This window comes from Pelodiscus sinensis, chromosome 5 (assembly GCF_049634645.1).
Source record: "Pelodiscus sinensis isolate JC-2024 chromosome 5, ASM4963464v1, whole genome shotgun sequence".
Taxonomy (NCBI): Eukaryota; Metazoa; Chordata; order Testudines; family Trionychidae; genus Pelodiscus; species Pelodiscus sinensis.
The window spans coordinates 52,756,588-52,772,868 of record NC_134715.1 but is presented as its reverse complement, the minus strand read 5'-3'; the positions used below and the strand labels follow the sequence as shown (position 1 = coordinate 52,772,868).

Genomic DNA, 16,281 nt, shown 5'->3' with positions numbered 1-16,281 from the left:
GGGTCTCCCTGGTCTGCTGGGGGGGGGGGAGGGAGCGCAGCTAGTGCGCCCCCCCCCCCCCCCCCCCCCAGCAGACCAGGCTTTTGTTGCGGGACACCTCGGGTAGAGCAGCTGGGGTGCTGCCGGGTTGGTCCTGTGGGAACCTACCGGGCAGCGCCCCAGCTGTTCTGTCCCAGGCTCCAGATTCAGCAGCTGTTGAAACTGATCAGGCTGATTCCAGGAAGCTGGGGGCAGAGCAACTCTGCCTCTGGCTTCCTGTAGTCAGCCCTTGGTCAGTTTCAGTGGCAGCAGCTGAATCTGGAGCCAGTTCCGACTTGCATACAAATTCAACTTAAGAACAAACCTATAGTCCCTATCTTGTACGTAACCCGGGGACTGCCTGTACCATGGTCACAGCACAATTGCAATGTCCAGAGATTATATAGCCCACAGTAGATTCTTTGAATCCTGAGTTGCATTTTGCTACGTTATCACTGCTAGAGAGCTGCTGAGGAAATCTGTGAAATGTGCCACAAAATTCCCCCATTTTCAGTGCTGCATTTGGTACTGGAATATCCTATGATACAGCCTGAATAATTAAAATTAAAATTTGAAATAATAATTTTAAATCTTACTTAGTATTTATCATCCTGAAGTATACCAAATAATTGTAATAGCTATATACATACATCTCTACTAATACAAAGCCATAGAGGTGGAAGAAAACAGCTATATGGGTGCTATTTTTTACAACCTTGACCAGAGCAAAACACTCTTATAGCACAGAACTTTGTGATATCTACTATCCGTGTAACACCATTGGTTAGAAAGTTCTCCACATGATATTCAACGTGTAAGAGGAAAGGCTGAGTGCGCATGGGTGTAGTTATGAATCCAACTCCTGCACATTAACGAGACAAATGTGCAAGAAGAACTGATGCTCATTGGGTTCCCAATGCCCCAGCTGGCTTCACAGATTTACACTAGAGATGTGAATGGTTAACTGGTGGGGGCTGGATCAGCCCTGCAGGGCCCACAGCAGGAACAGCCCCTGCCCACAGAGAACCTGGCCTGGATGCTGTGACTGTCCAGAGCAGCCCCTTTTCATGGTGGTGGGGGGGGGGAGGGAGACCTCTCCAGCCCACTCACCACCCCTTTAGTTGATTAGCCAGTTAAATAATATGTTAACCAGTTAACCAATTAAACAGGATTTTGCATCCCTAATTTATGCAAGCAAAATGTTTCCATTCATACCAGCCATGTGCAGCTGGGATTTCTCCCTGCTCCTACCTCCAACACATTCCTCAACAGCTCCCAATTTGTCTGTTAATTATGATTGATGCTGGCAAATAAGCACCTGAAACACAGAATTTCTACACAGAATTTCTAGAAATTAATACCGTACTGGAGATGAAGAACAATGCTGCTCCAAAGATAAGAAATCCATATATTAGATTCCACATTTGTGATCAAAGCTAAATAAATCAATGCAAATCTGTCACATAAATCCATCTAATTCCTGCAAGTACTTTGGTCATCACATATGTGATTTCAGGTGGAAAGAAAATTAAACCTATTGAAAAAAAGCTAAATTACAGTCTACCTTAAGAGAAATGAATCTTTAAAACACCATATTCCTCGCATTAAAATAAGTAATAGTGAAACAAATTACCTGTCATAAATTTCATAAGCAATAAAATAATGTCTGGAATTAGTTACCAGATGTAGAGTTAAAAAGTAGATGCCATTATGATGTTACAATTTAAAGTTACGGACCGAGAGACCAGCAGTAGAAAACACACATCACATGTACGGTAACTAATGGCAAATAATTAGTTTTTAGTTTTGACATTTTAATTATCATTTAGGTAAAGGACAATTACTAATGTGTACTGAACTTCAGAAACAAAATTATTGAGCGGGGATGCCTGGCATTTCAAGTGAAATCTCTATATTTTTTCTAAAGCACCTTTTACTATAACTTTTAAAAATTAGTGAGCATAAAATCTCAAATTCTGTGAGGCAAAATTAGCATTAATCTCCCTGTGATGGAGTCCCATTCTTACCATGTTCATATGCTGTTCATCTCTTGCCTTTGAGTGCCATACTCCCGTGTGTGCAGGTAGCTGAAAGGTCATCATAGATCTCTCAATCATCCCACCCCACACGAGATGGAATTTTAATTTTGCAGTACAAAACCTCATTTTAATCATCTATTGTATTAAGCAGATGTATTAAACCTGCATAGCCAAAAAACATTCCAATAACCTTATTTGATAAGCAAGGAAGACACCTTTACCGTTACATTTTCCTTAAAGATGTGCTCAAAACCAATCCCAACATCCTGCTTCATAGCACAACTACAATGGAATAGATGTGAGTTCATCAACTGAAGACAAAGAGCAAGCTAATCTCCTGGTTTCTACTCCCCATAAATTCTGCCTCCAATTGTGGAACAAATTTGGTTATTCAGCTCTCATTCTTCTCTGTATTTTCACAGTTGTTTTTAATTTGTCCTTTTCTTTAGATGGTACCATGGCTTCTTCCTTTTCTTCTCATTGGCTACATCTACACTGGCCCCTTTTCCGAAAGGGGCATGCTAATTTTACAGGTCGTAATAGGGAAATCCGCGGGGGATTTAAATATCCCCCGCGGTATTTAAATAAAAATGTCCGCCACTTTTTTCCAGCTTTTAGAAAAGCCGGAAAAGAGCACTGGCCCCGATCCTCTGGAAAAAAGCCCTTTTCCGGAGGATCTCTTATTCCTACTTTGAAGTAGGATGCTGTGACTTTGAAGTAGGAATAAGAGATCCTCCGGAAAAGGGCTTTTTTCCAGAGGATCGGGGCCAGTGTTGACGCTCTTTTCCGGCTTTTCTAAAAGCCGGAAAAAAGCGGCGGACATTTTTATTTAAATGCCACAGGGGATATTTAAATCCCCCGCGGATTTCCCTATTACGACCTGTAAAATTAGCATGCCCCTTTCGGAAAAGGGGCCAGTGTAGACGTACCCATTACGTCTGTGCACAAGGAACACCAGAATATCAAGGCATTTTTTTAATCATAGGACCTTCGACTTAGCAGCTCCATGTCATGCAATCTCTCCACCACAAAACATGTTCAATACAGAATGCAGCATCCCTGGTCAATTTACACTAAGAACTACCTGCTCACCGCCCACTGATTCAAACTCTTTCAAGAGATGTGGCTCCAAACCAGGCCAGCATGGCAGAATTTCACATTTTTCCACCCCTGAGAAACCATGTCTGTCCCAGGCTTCTACAGCCAGAAACAAAATGAAGACATTAAAACTGGAAAGAAAAGCAGGAGAGAACTAAACTGCTGAATTTGTTCCAATGATGAATGCAGAGCATCTGGCAGGCAGGATTAAGTAGAATAGCTTAGCCTCAGAATTTGCTGTCTATGTTGAGCCATATTTGGCTCTCTCAGAGATGAAGACCTAGCTATCAGTCACAGACTGGGGTAAATGTTATGATCCAGAATATATTAAGTTACACAGAAGGAAGACAGAAGTAGAAAGCACTCCATACACCAATTAGGGGCTAATTTCATGTTTCTCTGTCTAACCCACATGTAGGTCTTTGTCATGTTCCAGTACCTGGCTCATTTGAGACTGCTACTGCTTCCAACTTTAAAAAAAAAAAAAAAAAAAAAAAAAAAAAGACCACCACCAACACCCCCTCCTCCCCTCCCACACACACAGGTGCTTTGAGTAAAATGGGTAAGGATTGTGTTTTGGAGCTACAGCAGTCCTGCTTAAATCCCTGCTGATGATCCAACCAATGTACTGTTAATGGTTGTTTCACACGTTTTGCATTTTTTGGTTCTCAGTATAATATGCAAACCTAATGTTATACCAATATACTGTATGTTTTTTGACTTAAACTGTTACTACAATTCTGAGCCAATGTATTGTTACAGCCTTCAATATGAAAGGCTTTTTCCTTAGTGAGAAGCAGCTGCTACTTGTAAATCCAGAGTAGTGAAAAAGATTGTGCAATAATAAATCAATTATGCTAACATTTTGCTGATTAATATCATGGCAAATTATGCTGGCTGGTTCATAAATTAAGCCTTCTTACAATTGGTTTGCAATAAAAGATTGTTGCACTCACCAAGATTTCTCTTTGCTCTTCCAGATTTTTTAAGAAATTTGAGAACTCGCACAGGGATGCATCTGTAACATGAAAAGAAAAAATGGAATAAGACTGCACAACAAAAATCAGTAATGCACACATACCTATACACCTATACATACCTATACATCTTTCGTCATCTGTCTCTGCGTCACCAATGAATTCAAATTTAAAATCCCTCAGAGAGTGGGCAAACTTTCTTTGGGCTGCCGAAAGGTCTGCAAGGCAAACAAAATCCTTTAGCAACTTGAATGTTATTTAAATTTAATTGTAGAGAAATGTGTCATATTATATCTTTCAATAGGTTTCAGCAATACAGAAATAAATCACTTCAGAAGTAGAGTTCCACCGCAATTTTTAAATCCTATTTTAAAGACAATTACAAAGCATGGCAAATATCTTGTTCAAAATTTTTTTCAATTTCCTAGCCAGTTTCTGCTGCTTTTATTGATAGCATTTGACTATTACTGACACAAAACTGCTGTTGCTTTGCACAGAACTATTTCCTTCCTTCAGGAACGTACTGGATATATTAACTAGTCAAAATTCTGTTCTAAGTTACAGTATCAGAATGTTAAACAATCATCCAATATTGTAGCTGAGAGCAAATCATATGCTTTTCTATTTGTCATGTCTGATTATGGACGTTACAAACTCTCTCATGTACATCAACCCTAAAAAGTAGGCCTCCAAGGACAAGAGGATGAAAGTCCCCATGCACTCTTAACTTGAAATAAAGATTCTCTTCACATTTTCATACTCCACCAATGTTAAGAGCAATTTGATATATTTAATCTTTTAGCTATCTCATGCCAGTCAGAAGGACTAGGAGTGACTTATGTAACACACTGTGTAAACATTTTATTCTCAGGATTAGTTGGAGCTGAAACACAAACTGTTTTTACATCTCTTTAGCAGATATTGTTTCCAGTCTGCTGTTTTTCCCAGTTACATCGATAACACCACCTCTGAGTCCAAAGGTTACATTGTACTGTGTGGTATCAACTTATTAAAGGAATACCATCCATTTCTGACACATCTTAGCAGGACGCAGACACAAAAGCCACAGATTTTCTGTTCCCATCCCTCTTTCTTAAAATTCCTTTCCTCTCACATCTGGTTACTTTTCTCCCCTCCCTCTTACACTCCTCTCCACATACCCCTGCACACTGTTTGGATTTTTATCATCTCAGGACAATATTGAACTCATGGCTGGGTCAGAGCCATGTGACTCCCTGGGAAAATGAGAAAATCCAGGTGAGGGGAAAGTGAGGCAAGGAGCTCCTGCAGCACCATGTTCAGTCAGCTGGAGGAGGGGGAAATACAGGCCAGGAACACTCTATGACAGGGGTCTGCGACCTATGACTTTAGAGCCAAATATGGCTCTTTTGTCTCTCCCAAGATACACACAACTTTTTAAATTAAAATGAAAAATTAATTCAGAATTTTAAAAATGCATAATTACTCATGTCAAGTTGATTTTTTTGTCTTTCACAAAATATACAAAATGTTTATTTTAACAACCATTCATCCTCTCCACTCAAAGAGAATCGTGAATATTCTCTTTATATCTGATTGGTCAACAAATCTTTTCATCATCATACGTGATGGTGAACTCTGTAACCCCCAAAAATGGCAAAGAGGAAGAGAGAGATGACGAGTACTAAAATATTTCAAAAGGAATGGACAGACTTGTATACATTTGTGAAAAGGTCTGGATTTCCACACTGGTTCATTTGTAATTAAAGAATGTTCTCAAATGAAAAAAAATAAATTTCATGACAGAACATGCAGCATTTGCTAAAAAAATACCCTGAGGGTGGTTCACGAAAAAAAAACACATGCAAGGAGCTGCAGTGAAAAATGAACACTGGGGAAAATAGACTGCTGGCATGGTCAATAAAAGGTATGGAGTTTAAACTCTGCAAGTTTTGTGGGCTTATACAGCATTATTCAAGAGGTTACACTTTCACTGACAGGGATTACATGAAGAGACATGCTAAAAACTGATCATGAACTAATTGACAAGTTTCACAACAAGAACAAAATCTTACAGAAAACTCAACACATGCCATTAGCAGGGAAAAAAAAAAAAAAAGAAGGACAGAGCTATGAAAATGGCCCATCAAATTGACAAGGAACAAATGTAAAATTTGAGTACAGCTACTTATTTTTTGTTTGCTTTGGACAAGACAGACCAACATATGTGACATTAATCAGTTGTGCATTCTGGGATGATATATTTTGTGGAAACGTGTGCATGAAGAAATGATTGAGATATACCAATGCAAAAAAAAAAAAAAATAAGAAGGGGTGGGAATATCCTTAAAATTGTGATCAACTTTGTAAATGAGAAAGAAATACAGTTGGATAATATTGTGTCTATGTGTACAAACAGTACACCTAGCATGGTCAGCAAATACAGGGGATTCCTTACTCGTCAAAACAGCTGAACTGCCCACTTTTGAACTTTCAATGCACTTTGTGGAACCGAACTTGGAAATGTAATGGGACTGATCATTTGCATTGTCAATTGGATTCTTGCCTTAATCACCATCAATTTCAGTCACTGCTTGAGGAAGTAGATTCCCAATATTCCCATCTATTAATGCACAGTGTTTGCTGATTATCTCATGACAAAGTTTTGTGTTGTTACGCTGCCTGTATTAATGAGATTAAGTCATTTTTTATGTGAATGATGTCAAAACACACCAAGGTTTCAGGCTATGGTTGCTGAAGTTTTTATTATCTAATCAACATTACTGGTCATTTGAATGAATCGAACTTTAAGCTCAAGAGCAAGGAAATACAGTCTTGAGGCTGCAGCAGGCAGTGCTTGGATATGAGTAAAAATTGACTGTCTTCATTGAAGATGTTGAGAGAGGGAGACTGGCACATTTTGAAAGACTATGAATGTTTTGTGATTTGCATCAGAGAGAGAATCCAAGTAACAGCCTTGATTTGCAGCAGCTTGCTGGGTTTGTTTCTGAGCTCCTAATGGCATTCAAGTCTCGTTTTGTTCACTTTTGCAAATACAGTGCTCTGTTTAAGTTTAGGATTCATCCACATAAAGTGTCTGTTGAAGAACAGGATTTAACAGTCATTCAAGGCATCTTGGTCAGTGATTTGGAAATAGAAATAGCAGATTTCAAGGAGTTTGATATCTGGGTGGAAAAATTCATCAAGCTGATTTCTGATTTAGAATGCCTTGCTCAACAACATGTAGAGCTGGCAAAACTGCATCAATGGGCTGACATGAAGAAATTGGAGCACAATGATAATCTGATTCTGCAAACTTAGAAAGAAATCAGTCACGTACACCACTATGCAGAATGTCAGCTTTACCTTACTTTCAATGTTTGACTCCACCTATGTGTGTGAGCACGATCTCTCATTTGAATCACAGCAACGGTAATTTGCACTCACGACTGACAAGACACCGCCTGCATGTGTGCATGAAGCTGAATTTGACCAGTTGTGATATAAATTTCAAAGAAATGTGCAAAAAGATGCAGTAGCAGAAGTCCCATTAAATAAAGTCACTGAGTACAATATTTAATGTATGCTATTGTTATCATTATATCAATTATTAGTAATATTAAGTTGTATATTTTCAGTCATGAAAATGGGCACTCTTATACTGGCTCTTTGACGACCACTTGTTCTCAATATTGATGTAGTTTGTCTCTTTGGTTTGAAAACATTGCCAACCCCTGCCCTATGGTAACGTCCGTCTGCCAATCTTTATGTCTGGGGTGCTAAAATCTTTGAAGACTGATAAAGGGGGGGGGGGAAATGCTACATGAAGAAAGCAATCAGAGGACAGAGTGGTTACCTGTAGTCCCATGTTGCACAATGATTAATTACCACAAACTGATCTAATATATAAACTCTGTACAAGCCATGGAATTGTGGGGAAGACGACAAGTACACAACTAGGAAAGAACCAAGCATTCAAGCATTATTTCTAAGAGTGCGATGACCATTAGAGAGATTCTTATCTACAAAAAGGATGTTTGAATTAAATGATTCAACAAGCTGTAGGAGCCTAAGCATACAAGCATTGTTGACAGAAGGCTTTTAATTGTGTTTAGTCAATAGACTGCCACCACAAGATTTACCCTATCAGTTTTGGATTCTTTATTCTATTAATTTACATTAAAATTAATTTCTATTTTTCTTTCCTATGCCAAATATTTTCCTACCATACTTGGATTTCGTTTCTGTGATTGGAGACAATCACTGGTGCACAGTTGTTTCCCTGGGGAAAAAAAATGAAACTTTGCCTCTTTCACCTCCCACAGACAGTGCAGAGGCTAAGTAACAAAACTGAGCACTCAGTTGAAGACATGGGTATAAGAGCAATCCCCAAGACAGCGAATCTAGAATACAAATGTAGACAGCTCAGCATAGGGAAAATCTGAAGACCAGAATGAGGAATAGCTCTGCGAAGGATTATTAAAGGCTTTGAAAGGGCATGGGTAAAGTAAGATCCTTGAGAGGTATGTGTCATTTTGATCCTGTCTGGAAATAGGCAATCAGTTCATCATTTCTTCTTGTACAATCTGCATGCTATAGAAAAAAGATAAAGTTACTGATGTAATTACCACAAATATTGTAGAACTCCATAATACATACTGACCCCCTCAGAAAGAATATGTGGCAATGCACATACACACGTGTTATGCAATAACAATGTGCACTATTAAAACTACAAGTTACAAGTTTCATATACACTAACTCTCAGACATACACTTCCTTGCATCCTGTTCAAACAATAAGCATTATTTAGGGTTTATAGCATCTGTGCCTCAAAGGACTCCGCAAAAGTACTTCACAAAAGGGATGTTAACATGTACCCGGGGCTCATCAGTTAACCCTCACAGTTATACGCACCCCTCCCCTCGCTGACTCTGTATCCCACCTGCCTCCACACACACGGCTACCTCTGTGGGAGGCAGTAGTGTGTGGAGCAGGAGGGTGGCTCCACAGAAGGCAGAGGCATCAGAGGAGGGGTCACAAGAGCTGGTGTGTGTGTAGGGAGCCACCATCCCCGTCCCTTGCTGCTGCCTCCTACAGAGGAAGCAGCACAGGAGGCAGCAGGTGGGAGCAGATACCCACAGGGAGCCGGCTTTCAAGCCAACTCCCAACATGGACTGGTTCCTGCCCAGCTAACTGCCCCCCTCCAGCACTACTGCCTCTGTATCACAAGCAACAGCACAGGGGGCAAGCAGGAGCTGGTACATGTGGAGAGCAGGCTTTTAAGCCAGCTCTCTGCAGGTGCTAGCTCCTATAGAGCCACTTCCCACAGAGGCAGCAGCAAGGTGAGGAGGGAAAATGTAGGAGCTGGTACTAAAAAACCGACTCCATGCAAGCACTGGCTCCTGCATGTAAATGGTAACCACTGAAAGTTTCAATAGTTACACATTTACAAAAACAAACATTTTAACATCTCAACTTCACAAGAGCATAGGCCTAATCCTACAAGATGCCAAGCATCCTCAAATCTTTCCTTTTGGCCTTCAAGACAATAATGAAATTAGGTCACTAAACAACTCGTAAGAACTGGCCCTCTCTTCACATGGTATACCGGCAGTCCCCGGGTTACGTACAAGATAGGGACTGTAGGTTTGTTCTTAAGTTGAATCTGTATGTAAGTCGGACCTGGCGTCCAGATTCAGCCGCTGCTGAAACTGACCGCTAGTTCTGACTTACTTACAGATTCAACTTAAGAACCCCAGGCGTCCCCAAGTCAGCTGCTACTGAAACTGATCAGCAACTGATTCCAGGAAGCCCGGGGCAGAGCAATTCTGCCTCGGGCTTCCTGTAGTCAGCGCTGGTCAGTTTCAGCAGAAGCTGACTTGGGGACGCCTGGGGCAGAGCAGCTGGGGTGCTGCTGGGTTGCTCCAGTAGCGCCACTCCTCGGTGCTACTGGACCAACCCAGCAGCACCCCTGCTGCTCTGCCCCAGGCGTTCTGATTCAGCCACTGCTGAAACTGACCAGCAGCGGCTGAATCAGGACCTGGGGCAGAGCAGATGGGGTGCTGCCGGGTTGGTCCAGTAGTGCCCAGAGCGGCGCTGCAGGACCAATCGGCAGCACCCCAGCTGCTCTGCCCCAGAGTCCAAAACAAAAGCCTGGTCTGCTGGTGGGGGGGCACACTAGCTGCGCCCACCCACCCCCCCAGCAGACCAGGGACACGGGGACCAGAGCCGCAGCGGCAGCGGGGTGCCGCACCTCTGAGGCTTTGCTCTGGCAAAGTCTCAGAGGCGTGGGACCCCGCCGTGGCTGCAGCTTCAGTCCCGGTGCCTGTGGTCTGCTGCGGACGGTCCCCAGCAGACCACAGGCACCGGGACTGAAGCGGCAGCCGCCGCGGGTTCCCGCGCTTCTGAGGCTTTGCTCTGGCAAAGCCTCAGAAGCGCGGGAACCCGCCCGGTGCTCCTGGTCTGCTGGAGATGGTCTCCAGCAGACCAGGGGCACCGGAGCAGCTTACGAACGGGGCTCTCTCGCCCCGGAGCTCGCAGGTAGCAATCCGCCACCTCGACCTCCGGGGCGAGAAAGCCCCGTTCGTAAGTGCGGATCCGACATAAGTCGGATCCGCGTAAGTCGGGGACTGCCTGTAGTATAAAAAAACCACATAACACACCTATACTATTTAGCAGCACTGTACAATGGCTTAAGTGGTAAAAGAGCAACAGTGTGTTCAGCTGACTATGAAGCAGGAATTTAAGAAAGTAGATGTTAGCTATATTACTTCAGTGTTGACAGTTGTTACCAATGTGGAGTTCTGTCAGATATTGATAGAGGATTGGCTGTGTGTACGTGCTCCCTTTGTGTGTTGCATTGGTTCTGCAGATAGGTCAATCTTGGCTAAGGTTGTCTTGCTGTCCTGGCTAAGGGCCACACAATTAGATAAGGTACAAAGGTACCCGAGCCAGGTTTACTGTCAATGAAGTAGTGTCCTAACTTCCTGGATCAGATGTCTACAATTAGGCTAATGGGTGTAAGCTTGTTGCAAAGGACTCAGTTCAGAGATTTTCCACTGCCCCTCACCTCGCCTTAACTCTTTGTCCAGCTATCTCAACCCGTATAGACTCAGACTAACAATCTGTGATACACGCCTTATGTATCATTTTATGTGTTTTACAATGTTTGGTACCTCCCTCCCTTGTACTTTCCTCCTGATATTTCAGACAAAGCATTTCTATTCACCACCTATTCTTGTGCTTTCATTCCTGATGTTTCAGACAAAATATTACTATTCATCACTTTCGTTGACCTATTTTATCATGAGCTAGGTTGGGATTTGTATTGTCCTGGTGGAATGTATTTACATGTTCCATGTGTTTTAGCAGTGCTTAGCAATATTGATGCCATGTTCACGTCACAGACACTGACTTGCAAGCAATCAGCTGCTTCTGACAGAGCCTGTTACTCATAATGTAACTTTTACTGACTTGGGTTCAGGTCTCAGGCCTTACACCAAGCCCTTGCTTCAGGCTTTTTCTACCAAAGTAGAATGAAATGGCTTTACTTATTATAATTTTTCCCAGCAGTATAGTATGCTGACAACAGGAGGAAACATACAATAAGCAGGTTACTGAAAGTCACTGCTACCATCTAATGAGAAAACATTAAAAACCAAACAGCCCTAAAACATCAGTGTTTAACACCATTTAGTGAAACATGTCGAATACCAAAATATTAGTTTCAGGCTCAAAACAGTCTTAATTATGATGGATTGCTGGCAAAAGTTAAAGTTACATCACAGAATTGTGTGTAAACAGGGAAAGAATATGAAAGTCTGCCAAATGTTTTACTACAGAAAAAAGAACCTAACAAAATCGACCACAGGAAGGCTTTTAATTTTCTGTATAGCTGGAACTTGTATGGAACTAATGTATTCTAAAATACCAGGAAATAAAGACAGGTGTTTCTGAAATTGGGTCTCTCGTGTCTCACTTTTTTCTGGTAATAGTTTTGCAAAACATACACATGGAAACACTCATCAACTCCCAGTGTATGTTACAGCATAATTAAAATTTACACAAAACCTATATTTTTCCCACTTTAGAATTTCTGAGTAAAATACTGTTTTCTAACTGATTTAAACTGTGCCAGTTTGAAAGCACTCCATTAAAACTGTGACATTGCTATTTCCTAGTCAGTAACCTACCTGCATGATACCAGATTCCAATGGCTCCATTTACTCTAACGTCAACAGTAACTTCAGTGTCATCAATCTGAACTGGTGCACTAAATAATGACAATATTCTTTGCTAGGTAATGTACTCAGACTTTATATATATATGACAGCAAATTCACACCAAGTTGCAATAGCTGTATGAAATCTAATGCTGACAGTTTTCATAGTATTCCACTCACAGCAGTCTCTATTGGTTCCCCACATCACTGTCATTCTTTGCAAGGAATTGTATTCTCTGCCTTTTATTTTACATCACCAACGTACACAGCTTCTTTAAAACATTCACATGGGGGGGAGGGTGGCGAACAAACAAACTTTGTTCAATGTTAGTTAAGATTGATCTTTTCCAGCTTAATTTTTTCCTCAGGTGCAGAAAGGGCACCATGTAGGTTAGCAACTGCACTTCTGTATCTCTACCTACAATAATAAAAAAAAATCATGAACTCTTCTTACTATTCTCCTTCAGAACAGTCTAAGCTTCACAACTGACATACGGCCTTAAAGCCAACATACATGCCAGTACATATTAAAAGCAATACTTTATTTACTACTTTTACAGTTTACTAGTTTCTCTTTTTGGATCTTAAACACACACATACACACTTTAACAATAACTATTCAGGTTTTAAAAAATGCTATCCAACAATGGGAAAGTGCTTCTGAAAAGTCAATATCTGAGTGCAATCGTTTGTATAAAACATAGAAACAGATGCACCAGTTTACATCTTGCACAAGTTGAAGATTATCTTCACAACTGTATGTGTAAACAAAATTCAATAAAGTGAGCACTGAACCTAATATAATCTAAGCAGTTTTGAAGTTTGCCAAAGTTGTAAGCAACTGAAAAGCAGGGATGTATAATGGAAAGCATCTAGCAACCTTAAATGGGGACTACTTTACCTGTAACTGGAAGTTCTTTGAGAGGTGTGACCCCTGTCTTTATTCCACACATGGGTACACATGCAAACCACATAGCAGAATCTGGAAATTCATTTTAAGTGAATGGCAAATGCATGCTCAGTTGCTCTCCTCATGCTCCAACCTGAACGCATAAGAGACGATATAGGCAGGTGCCTCTCCAGTTCCTCCTCCTTCCACAAGTAAGATAAAATATGAAACAGAGGAGAAGTAGGATGGGTAGTGGAATACAGATTAGACCACAAATCTCAAAGAACTTCCTGTGTTAAGTTATCTCCATTCCTTGAGTGCTAGACTCGATGGCTACGTCTACACTGGCCCCTTTTCCGGAAGGGGCATGTAAATTTCACGAGTCGTCGTAGGGAAATCCGCGGGGGATTTAAATATCCCCCGCGGCATTTAAATAAAAATGTCCGCCGCTTTTTTCCGGCTTTTAAAAAAGCCGGAAAAGAGCGTCTAGACTGGCCCCGATCCTCCGGAAAAAGCGCCTTTTTCCGGAGGCTCTTATTCCTACTTTGAAGTAGGAATAAGAACCTCCGGAAAAGGGCGCTTTTTCCGGAGGATCGGGGCCAGTCTAGACGCTCTTTTCCGGCTTTTTTAAAAGCCGGAAAAAAGCGGCGGACATTTTTATTTAAATGCCGCGGGGGATATTTAAATCCCCCGCGGATTTCCCTACGACGACTCGTGAAATTTACATGCCCCTTCCGGAAAAGGGGCCAGTGTAGACGTAGCCTAAGTGTATTCCATGTGAATGACTGACAAGCAGTGGAGCGTGAGGAGGCATTCATTAAAGTTGCTTTGAGAACTACAGTCCCTACAACTGCACCTACCAACTGGACCCTGAACTAGAGCATATTTTTTGTGAATGGAGATCCAGGTAAACACTCTGCCCACATGTCCATATTGCATACTTCCTGAAGAGATTTTGAGTAGGCAGCTTGTGCTCTGAGCTAGGGGGCCCTTTACCCTTTTGGGTGGAAAGATACATGCTAAGTGGTAGCCCATTATGAGACATTCTGATAAAATATTGCTTGTCCTTATGATATTTCTGCTTTAGCGGCAAATAATTGTCTGATTGGTTCGGTCCTTTACCGATAGAATAAAAGGGCTCATCTGATATCCAGGAATGAAGCATTTTCTCATCAGTGGAAGCATGACATTCCTAAGAAAAAAATGGCTGTTTGCCTCCATCGTAAATTTCTCACGAAAGTAGTTTCTGAATCCCATGTCAAAGGGAGACCGTCTTCATGTGAGAAATGGTGTATTGTGGACTGGCCATCAGTGCTTCCTTCTCACTGACCCTTCTAGATAAAGTAATAGCAACCAAAAGTGTGAACTTTGTGGCAACATGGGATATAGCACATGAGGCCAGACTTTCAAATAGTGGTCTGACAAGATGAAATTCAGGTCCTATTGTGGAGTAGATTTTATCAGCGGTAGGAAAGGTGCTGATGATGCTTTTCAGGAATCTAAATGTTATTGAGGAAATACAAATGGAACACCCAATTATGGGCAGGAGGAAGGCATAAAGTGCTATGAGATGGACCCAAATTGAACTAATGGACAATCCCAAATTCGTCATGGATGGGAGATCATTTAAAAATGACTGATTCAGAGAAAGACTGATTGTTCCTTGTCCTGGCAGAAAAGTCTCTCTATTTAGATAGACAGCACTTCCTAGTGGAATCTTTTCTGCTCTGAGTGAGAACGCATTGGACAGCTTTCAAATATGATCATTCTAACTCTGATGCCCTTCCAAAAAACAGGCTATGGAGGTAGGAATGTAAAATCCCATTTAAAGTGTTAAAAACAAACTATATGTTTATCAGTTATATGTTAACCAGCTACCCCTAATCATTGCTTTACTGGCATGCTTACTGGGGTTAACTGATTACCTCTTTACATCCCTAACATGAGGTAAAGTGGATCTGGATTGGGGAGTCTGGTTTTGCCATTTTCCTGAGTTAGAAGATTTGAGACAGGATGGATCCTCATAGCAGGATATGTGGCCATTCTCAGAAGGTCCAGGACCAAAACTGTCCAGAACAGTTGGGTGCTCTGGCGTTATCATAACGTATCTTCTCAAGAGCTCTGGTAGCACAGGGATGGGAAGAAAGGCAAACCTGAACTGGTCTTTCTGTAACAGAAAAGAGTTGCCCTGAGAGTCGTGAGCAGAACTGGGGAAGTTTTGTGGAGTTTGGGAAGTCAAGATACCAGGAGGGGACAAACTCCACATTAGTCAATTAGTGTTCTGTAATTGGATTACATCAACAAATGTGAAACCTTCAAGCACTATATACCAGATATTATAACAGTGCTGTAACAGATGGTTCCCTTGGGCATCCCACCTATTTAGCCACTCAAGCAAGACTTCCTTTGTGACAGACGATCCTTTATATATTAAAAAAAAAAAAATCACAGTAATATTCAGATTTACCCCCGTCAATTGCACCTTAGACCCTACACTTAAGACAATACTGATAGCCAATCCTATAATTAACTAACTAGAGGTTTATTAAGTAGAACAAAATTGATTTTTCTGCATCTAAAATCCAACCACTGCAGCACAATAGTAATAACATGAGAGTTTGGAAATTAAAGACTGGAAAGAAGAGAAATTTTCTATTTTCACTGTCCAATCAGACAGAACTACATCAAATAAACAGCATAAATAGCTAAATGAACTTTTGCTATAAAAATTAGTTAATTCTTAGTTACCTAAAGACATAATAGGTTCAGTGTTTCTAATAAGAATTAGCTACTGTTAATAAGGGTGGATTACTACGATGGAAGAGATCTATCTTAAGCAGCAATATGCACACAACATATTTTATTTTAGTTTATTGTCTGTATTTTTAAATTAAAAACAAGTGGTGTTTTAACAGTTGTACAATTAAGATCTATCATCACTTTCAATGCATCTTGAAGTCAGTAACAATGTTGTAGACTTTCACAGTGGAAAGAGTTATGACTTCAGATTATAGAAACTAAAGATAAATATTTGTATACTAATGAAAATATATACCT

General features: G+C 41.0%; 1 protein-coding gene across 8 annotated transcripts in view; it reads right to left on the bottom strand.

The window, feature by feature from the left end:
- The window catches only part of ARHGAP10 (Rho GTPase activating protein 10), a 270,200-nt gene that overhangs the window by 182,535 nt on the left and 71,384 nt on the right, over positions 1 to 16,281 (bottom strand). For all 8 annotated transcript variants that reach the window (XR_012904148.1, XM_075930013.1, XM_075930008.1 and 5 more), the window contains exons 2-3: positions 4,255 to 4,350; positions 4,112 to 4,173 (exon numbers count right to left, since the gene is read on the bottom strand). Coding sequence is in view for 7 of the 8 variants with exons in the window: in XM_075930013.1 (XP_075786128.1) it covers positions 4,112 to 4,173; positions 4,255 to 4,350 (158 nt within the window). In the remaining variant the exon portion in view is untranslated. The remainder of the gene's footprint in view (positions 1 to 4,111; positions 4,174 to 4,254; positions 4,351 to 16,281) is intronic.